The sequence below is a fragment of the Lolium perenne genome, chromosome 4 (genome assembly GCF_019359855.2).
Source record: "Lolium perenne isolate Kyuss_39 chromosome 4, Kyuss_2.0, whole genome shotgun sequence".
Lineage (NCBI taxonomy): Eukaryota > Viridiplantae > Streptophyta > Magnoliopsida > Poales > Poaceae > Lolium > Lolium perenne.
In genome coordinates this window covers 67829662-67838283 of record NC_067247.2, presented here as the reverse complement: position 1 = coordinate 67838283, position 8622 = coordinate 67829662, and the positions used below count along the sequence as shown (strand labels likewise).

At 46.7% G+C, this 8622-nt stretch overlaps 2 protein-coding genes across 3 annotated transcripts; one reads left to right on the top strand and one right to left on the bottom strand.

Moving 5' to 3' along the window:
* Nucleotides 1-3284: 3284 nt before the first annotated feature.
* On the bottom strand, nt 3285-4011 carry LOC127348415 (late embryogenesis abundant protein 3-like). The gene is made up of 2 exons (XM_051374450.2): nt 3547-4011; nt 3285-3455 (listed from the first exon to the last, which is right to left on the bottom strand). The coding sequence occupies exons 1-2, from the start codon at nt 4009-4011 to the stop codon at nt 3285-3287; spliced, it is 636 nt and encodes a 211-aa protein (XP_051230410.1).
* A 2419-nt stretch (nt 4012-6430) lies between these two features.
* LOC127292863 (NADH dehydrogenase [ubiquinone] iron-sulfur protein 1, mitochondrial) lies at nt 6431-8251 on the top strand. Of its 2 annotated transcripts, none has more exons than XM_051322374.2 (2): nt 6431-6970; nt 7898-8251. In XM_051322374.2, the coding sequence occupies exon 1, from the start codon at nt 6580-6582 to the stop codon at nt 6859-6861; it is 282 nt and encodes a 93-aa protein (XP_051178334.1). In that variant the 5' UTR covers nt 6431-6579; the 3' UTR covers nt 6862-6970; nt 7898-8251. The 2 variants fall into 2 exon arrangements, with proteins under 2 accessions (XP_051178334.1, XP_051178335.1); XM_051322375.2 differs by having other exon boundaries at nt 7894-8251.
* Nucleotides 8252-8622: the final 371 nt, after the last annotated feature.

The window sequence follows — 8622 nt, the reverse complement described above, 5'->3', positions numbered from 1 at the left end:
TGTGGCTGTCACTCCCTGTTCCGGGAAGGGAATCGCGAACGCGCAGGAAAGGAACTCCATGAAGTTCTGGTCAACCTGTGAAAACTGACGGGCATAGTTTTCAGAATAAAATAAACCTTTTGAAGAAATGATTACAAAAACTTGCATTGGCCTATGACTTTATGGTCTATGGCTGTAGCTAGTGCATGATACACATATTTCCTAATATGAACTTGCTGAGTACGCTCGTACTCATTCTATCTCGTTTGAACCCCCTTCTTAGATCAAAGCACCGAAGGAGAAACTACCGTGGAACTCTAAGACAAAGGAGTCAACTGCAACAAGATGAAGAATTCAATCAAAGAAGTCAATGGAGTCAACTTCTGCACCAACTATAATGGAAACCTAGACTAGTAATAGAAGGGAACCTTTCCCTAATCCTAGCACCTAAGTAGCTAGATTTCTATAGCAAGCCAATTAGCTCTTAAACTTGAGTTAGCAATAAGATAGACTACGAGTCGTTCTTCTGGAGCTTTATTTGAAGTTTTACCTCACTGTAAAGTAGGAGGTTGTGTGGATCTTATGTAAACAGCTCGTGTGTACTTATATAGACATACCTTGGACTCGCATATGTTTCTGTTGTACCACTCTGAGAGATGTAATATGAGTGGAACGGTGTTTCACTTGTGTTATGTCAACGACTTGTGTACTACACCATGCAGTGGTACGCTGGGTCATCACACCGATCGACAGCGGTGAGGACGGGGATGATACTAATTAAAACCTACAAAATATACCATAATTTCAGCTCAAATTGATTATAAAAAAAGTAAAATCCCTAACTTAGGCATTTCATCAAACACCTTGCTAGCACTAGAAAAATAGTACGAGTTAAACTACCAAAGAAATGAGCTAAATTAGGAACGCCGGAAGAAAGGATGATATTGCTAACCCTTGGATAGATGGAGGTCGTTAATCTTGTTAAAATGGTGGAGAAAAATAAAGATTATTGGAGTGTGAGAGGTGGAGAAAAATTTAGAGTGTGAGGAAGAAGAGAAAAATGAGAGCCAGCAGGGGGCTCGGGAAGGGTCTGGGCGATTTGATATAGCTGGGTACCCTTTGGTACCGGTTCGTGTTACGAACCGGTACCAAAGGTCCAGCCCGGGCCCCACCACGCGTCTGAATTTTGGCCGAAGACCTTTCGTACCGGTTCCTAACACGAACCGGTACGAAAGCTCCTCACGAACCGGTACCAAATCTCCTCGCCCGCCAGAGCCATTGAACCGGTATAGATGACCCCATTGGTACCGGTTCGTAAGGGAACCGGTACCAATGGCTTAGATGGATGAGAGGTTTTCTACTAGTGCTATGATCACGTGCTCCTGTGCTGAAATAGAAATGTCCTATAGAGATCTTGCTCATGTGACCTCTTTTTTTCTTACGCGGCATACACATATTGTATCAATATAAACGGGCAGGGGCGGAGCCAGGAATTTGACATAGGGGGGGCGAGGTCGAGGTCTAAGGTCGAAAACTTAAAATTTTCCATAGCATGTTCCACATAGAAATAGACCTAGTAGAGCAACTTTTAGTGATTTTCTCCAACTGAAAGTAAGTTACCACTCGCCGTTATAATATTTTGGGAATACCAATTGACTCATATTTTTGGACCACCAATTCATTTCTTTTGTCTATCTTAATTGTTGAAGAAAAGTTATTTCCATAAACACTTCAATTGAATCAACAACAAATAAATATAGGAAATGTAAAGGCTAGCTGTTCATTTGTTTCTCAATGAGATATATGATCAGTAAATTGATCATCTGCCATGGTGCACGCGCGTGTACTAATAGAAAATAGACTCCCAGGGCCTAATTAGTCCATCAAATAAGAGCTGTAATAACTAGTGGCGTTCCTTTAGAAAACTAAGGGCTTAAGACCTTGAGTTGATCCGAATCGACGAACTTTGCGACGCCACAGCTCGGCAACAGGATCAACGGATCAAGGGCTTGTGTCCTAATGATCTGATTCGACTGCCTTCCTAGCTCGGCGGCCGGCGTGGGAACACCGTCCCAGCGAGCGGCGGCCGGCGTCGGAACACCGTCCCAGCGACCGGCGGCAGGCGCCCTAGCTACTCTGTATTGAGATCATGTTTTTCAGGGGTCAAACTAACCGACGGATTTATGGAAAGAAAACCTCTAGGCACCGGAAATTGCTCCATGCTTAGAAGATGGGCTGTTAATTACGTACTGGGCTTTGGGTGTGTAGACAAAACATATCAGTATTAACGCTGGGCTCAAATACTAACCAAGTAATTAGTACTCCATATGACCATTAGTACATACAATAGTACATATATACTACAACATGCACTGCAACAGATTGAGGGGAGCGACACATTGGGGGGGGGGGGGGGGGGGGGGCCGGGGCTTCCTCCACGGTGGCACAGGTGGGCACTGGAAAAATCGGCTACCCGCTGCTTTTTGGGATCCTAAGGTCGCCACCCCATGAGGCTGACCTCGCTCCCTGGAGGAGGTGCCTGTCTAGAATTTTTGCATTTCTTTTCAGATGAATGTGTATGTTTTGCTATAGTACAGTAATAAAAACAGGATTGACTATATCGCCAAATTGTTGTTTTATACCCATAAAAGTAGAGATGCACATTGTGTAACAAAAGACGTTTGAACTGAGCAACCGATGAAAATATACTAATTGTGATTTGACGTTTGAGGAGTGGTGCGATCAGTGATGAAGAGGGAATGATCTCTGCACCGTGTTGTTATTTGACATTTGTGGTGTGGTGTGCGATCGGTGCTGAGTTCAAAACCGGATGGATACTTTTGGAACTGATGGTGAATAAGCCAATTTGTCTGATGTCGCGCTATGAAATTTGCCAATCACGAAATTCACTTCTCGATTCTTTCTTTCTGACGAACGCTAGATATACGTACATGAGCACCATCAGTGCTTAGTAGGTAGACTGATCGATCGTCCCAACATCCTGCTATATATTTACGACGGTTCGTCCTGGTTGTGCCCATGGTTTCAATTTTCAGTTTCGGAAAAATTTCAGCCCCTACTGAAATCACTGAAATCCAGTGAATTTCACTGATTTCGGTTTTCATTTCGGCCAAAAGAGCGAAATTTTCTCTCAAAATTAATTAAAATATTCAAAAATTTGAAAAATATTTTGAATATTTTTTAGATCCATGTGTATTACTGAAATGACTGAAATATTTTGGCCGAAAGGTAATAATTTCGGTGTCCACCGAAATTACTGAAATTCATTGTATTACGTTGAAATCTCAGTGAAAATGAAATCCATGGTTGTGCCTCGCCGCAGCTGTGAGCGCCGCGCCCACGCCGTACGGCTTCGTCGCCTCACCGGGGGCGCACGCCGCCTCTGCCTCTACCGCGGCTGCCGCATCCTCCCTCGTCACCGCCTTGTCCGTCGGCAGCTTCGCCGTCGCGTTCCACTGAAACACCACACCAGTCCGTGCGGTTAGAGATGTCAGATGTGCAAGCCAAGTCACCACTCACCAGGCGCATACTGACGCATGTCCGTACCCTGAGGACGTCTCCGATGGTGACCTTGTCCTCGCCGTGCGCGGCCGTGGCGTTCGAACGCGCCGCCGCCTCCGCCTGCTGGGCGACCCCACCGGTGATGGCCACTCCCGGTCCGATGGCGCGCGCCTCCGCCGCTCGTATCGCGGCCGCGTCGGACCGCTCCACGGGTTGGTCCCCGACGGCCTGCGCGGCCGCCTCCAGCGCCTCCGCGATCTTCTCCTTGGTGTCGTAGTCTTCGTCGACGACGTCACGGCAGCCCCCGTGCGCGAACCGCTCGGCGGCGAGCTCGTCGGCGTCCCTCGGGGGCACAGGCTGGGCGGCGTCGAGCACCCGGCCTTCGTTTCCGGTGTTGGTCAGAGCGTAGGTTTCGCAGACTGAGCGGGATTGGGCTTGCGCCATGGCTCCGGCCCTCGACGACGGCTGCTGCTTAGGGCCGCCATTCTCTTCCGTGCTACCGCTTCCCATTTCGTGTGCCTGGCTGGGTTTGGGGAGCACACTAACGGCAGAGTTTCTATAGCATGGCCGCGCTCGGGCGGCATGGCAGCCGGCTTGAAGCGACGTGGAAAGGAATGATACGTGTCACCAGGGAATGTACTGTCGTTTTGTGCAAGAGCATGCCTGCCGACACCTGGGCCGAACTACGGTGGGTGCAAAGTGGTATATCGGTGTATCACTTGGTTTGTCCATAGATTTTTTTTCCTAGACTTTCAGCCAATTTTGGCCCGTACGAACTAGGAAATCTTCAAATTACTTCAGACCCCTCTATCCCTTCAAGCCTTTATCGACAAACAAATTAATCCCTTGAAGCAAGTTGGCATTTTTTTGGAAGGCATTAGGTTGGTTATTTTCTATAGACTAGCAAAGTGTGTACGCACAACCACATTTTTCCGCAAACATTTCGCAATTATCTGTCTTGCCATTGTAGATGCTATCTTGTGAAATGATAGACCTCGTTTGAAGATTGGGCGTCTGGAATGATTACACTAGTCGCATACAAAAACGAAAACATATTATTTAATGAGAGCTTTTTTCTAATTTCCAAGACATGGAGCTAAAACTTTCTAAAATTTCAAAATTAAAGGAAAGATGATATGAACTTACATGCATGCAAATGTTGCTGCCGCATAAATCTATAAAAAAATGCAGCTCACCTTCTAGCACGGTCCAATGCAATCTTTTTCTTTTTTGTTTTCTAGAAAAATATCCCCTACTTGGAATCATGTTTGCCACGTTGAGTTTCCACACTAAGTAGAGGTATGTTCGCATGCGCGTAACTTCGACATAAAAGTTGGTAGCTTTTGAGTTCAGGGGTAAAAAACAAAATTATAAAGGAAATTTTGTAGAAATTCTGAATTAATTTTATTCATATCACATTAGGGCATTTTTCTTCGAAAAGAAAGTTAACTATTTTCGTCATATGAAACATGCCCCATTGTGTCCCAAATGGCATGAGAGAGGCCGAAGGATCTAGGATCCCCACCTGGACCCAAAAGGTTTCACTAGAAGTCGTAGATGGGCACCTGCAACTCTCTAGGATCAAATGACCCTAGCTGGACACTAACCTAGAGATGGCATATTTCCTTCTATACCCATTGACCATGGCATCAAAGAACGTGGTATTGGCATGATCCCACTAGAACAACAATTTCTACCTTGACCTTCACCAGGTGAGTGAGTTGGCTCTCTATGTGGTATGGTGTGCCCAACCCTTGTCATCAAGATCATGGGTATCAGCTTGGAGATACAGCACTTGGATCTAGGCTAAGATGCTTGCTTCAAGGTCCTTCTACGCCGTGCCTAGATTGGCCCCTTAGGAACTAGTGGAGCCCTTGGGAAAACACCCCCAAGTGTTTTAGGATCCCTCCACTTTGCACAAATCAGGTCCCGGCCGAACTCTCAATGTTCCAGCCATCCCTTTTTAAAACCAAAGCGGGGTTGCACTTTTTCAGGTCCTTTCCCTAGCTTATGTTTGGTAGGATTTGTATGCTCGATGCAGCTGTGCAAGACGACCCAGAGCCAAGTTAATCTCTCTTGTTGTCGTTATAGTTGTTGTAATCAAGACGTTGGGTCACTTAGTTTCGTTTTGCGGCTTTGTTGGTGCTAGTCCTTTTCTTATGTTCGGGTCTATGACTAGGTTGTGACCGTGTGGTCGTGTTGTTGTTTGACTTTGTCATTTTTGTTGGTGCTTTGCTTCACTAAGTTACAATCGGGCTCGCCTTGAGCATACCATCTGAATCAATAGTGATACCACTACTAACTTCCAGCAAGAATGCTTTGTGCAATCTTGCCTTGACAACTTGCTTGTTACTTTTGTTTTCTGTAAATTAGTTTTATTACTTACTACTTCTGTTTTAAGGAATAAGGCGCACGCGTATTTCAAGATAAACTTTGATCATAAAAATTAAGCAACAAAATCTTGATTATATTTTATATAATTAGCACCGTTGGATTCGTTTTGAAAACCACTTTCTAATCACTACTAGGAAAAGGCTTATAGCCGCACTCCTTACCGTCGGCGAGTACCATTTGAAGATGTCGGCGGTAAGTAAGTCCTTCCAGGGTGGCCTAACCCTACCGCCGACGAGGTTGAACGGAAGTCGCCGGGGGTACATGCATTACCGCCGGCGATTTCGGCACGTAGGCGCCAGTGTTAAAATGGGCCGCGGGGCCACCATCCGGCCTGGCCTTACCGCCGGCGATTTCGGCCCAATAGCGCCGGTGGTAAAGGGCCTTACCGCTGGCGATTGGGGAACGTAGGTGCCGGGGGTAATGGGATCATGTGGGCCATTTGGGCCAAAATTACCGCCGGCGTCTATGAATCGTTTTCGCCGGGGATAAATGCGACCATGACCCAGGGTAAAAGGAGATATGTTGTCTCACTGCGGTCAGGCCCCAGTGCGTAGCAGCGGCCTCCACTTGCACCCGAGAGATTCAAATCGCGAGCGCCCCCATCTCCACCCAAGGGCACGAGGTCTCCCCACTCCGCGCGATCCAAATCGCCCCGCCTCCGCCTCCGCCGCCCCCGCCGCCGCCATGGCCTTCCTCGCGCGGGCGCTCCGCCACTCCAAGCCCTACTTCTCATCATGCAACCCGTCGGTGGCCGCCTCCTATCGCTGGATCTCCCCTACTGCCGCCTCGGGGTTGCCGGAGGCCGGCGCGGCCGTCGCGCCCACCGACCCGGAGCTGCCGCCGCAGGAGCCCGTCGGCGACACGCGTGTCGAGCTGCCCAGCAACCTGGAGGACGTCCTCGAGGTGTTCGTCGATGGGCACGCCGTCAAGGGCTCCTGCGAGGTCGCCGGCATCGACATCCCGTGATTCTGCTACCACAACCGACTCTCCATCGCCGGGAACTGCAGCATGTGCCTCGTGGAGGTCGAGAAGTCGCCGAAGCCCGTCGCCTCATGCGCCATGCCAGCGCTCCCAGGTTGGACTTTGCTTTTTCAGCCCATTCCCTCTCGCGGTAGCGTGTACCCTGCACCTTGTTTCAGATCACAAATAGCCCATGCCAGCCTTGTTTGCTTGTCCTGTGTGCGTCAGTCTCTCAGATCCATTCAGCTCCTAGCCGTCTCCGCAATCAGCATTTTAGTGTTCTTGCGTAGATTTGCGTCTAATCAGTACTGGTTGTAGAAACTAGAAACATCAACTTAGCCAGTGATTATTGATGTACCGAATGATCAGTCCAGTGTGTGTAATTTCTACTAAGAAATATGCGGGAGTTCCTAACCTTGGAGCTCCTTGTTGGATTAGTAAGCAACTTACAGCTAAACAACCAAATGTTACTTTCTGGTTACTGCTATGTGTTTTGTTGTACCAGTTGCTTTATTTTCGAGTTTATGTCAAGATATGATCAATGTAAAATGGAAAATAATGTACTCCTACTCGATTTCTCTTTCCGAATTTATTGGCTGCATGATGTTATCCTGCGATAGTATCTAGATGAGTGATACTCTTTTATTTCCCTTGCGGTCATGCTCTTATTCCACTTCACTGAACTGTGAAACTGTTATTCTGGCCAGTATAGGCAGAGTACTTATCCCCCTTTTATGCTACTAGTATAAACTGAACTATTTTGCATTGCACGAACAGCAAGATTGCCTAAAAATGCATATGGATCTCTTTAGCAAAATGCACTACAGTTATGACAAGCTCTATAGATATTTCTGTAAAATTGGTTTTTATATATGTACAGATGCATGGCATGCTACTTGGAACACTGTGCTTGTTGTGAATTTAGTGTAGAATATGCAATATTGTTTCAGTTAAAATGCATCCATCCTAATCCTGAATTTCTTGGCATAGGCCAGTACGCTGTATGGCTCACACATAAAACTCTTCTCTGTCTCTTAGGTAGGTAGCAGCAGGCGTTGCACGGAAGACAGCATGCGACATCGACCATTTCCTGGGGTACCTTGAGGGCATATTAGATCCCCTCCTCATCAAGCGAGTGGCCTAACCATCCATGATATCAGACATTTCCATCTTCACTATGTCATTAGGAGTTTTTCCTAACTACTGTAACCATCCATTGGTTTCTTATGAATCTACATTATCACTTTCATACTGCCAACTTAGAATTTTGGTATTTCTTCCATTCTTTTGTTGCTTTTGGCAGAATTAGCAAGTTTATTTACACATTTGTAACCAGGATGTCTGTTTGGACGTTGGAGCATGATAATTTGCTTTAAGCAATGTTTTGACTGATTTATATTTTTTACTTACGTACCTTTTTTTTAATCCTAATCAACATGCGCCTTCGCCTATGTGCCGGGGGTAACTTAAAATACCACCGGAGAGTACGGAGGTGCCGGTGGTACCAAATTACCACCGGCGAATACACGAAAGCGCCGGGGATAACGTCATGTTACCGCTGGCGAAATGAAAGGTGCCGGCGGTAACCACTTACCACCGGCGAGGTGATCGCCGGCGAATTTGAAAGTGCCGGTGGTAAGACTTTTAAGGTCGCCGGCGGTAAGCCTTTTCGTAGTAGTGAATGATGTTAATTTCATACAAACAATCTCTATATTTGAATTAATTCTTGGTCAAATAAAAATCACGTAAAACAAGGACGGTCGTATT

Bases quoted from the DNA above. Each gene is read 5' to 3' on its own strand.
- LOC127348415 (XM_051374450.2), bottom strand. From the start codon at position 4,011: ATGGGAAGCGGTAGCACGGAAGAGAATGGCGGCCCTAAGCAGCAGCCG. The intron at 3,456-3,546 runs GTACGGACATGC...GTGGTGTTTCAG, and splicing joins CCATCGGAGACGTCCTCAGG to TGGAACGCGACGGCGAAGCT.
- LOC127292863 (XM_051322374.2), top strand. From the start codon at position 6,580: ATGGCCTTCCTCGCGCGGGCGCTCCGCCACTCCAAGCCCTACTTCTCA.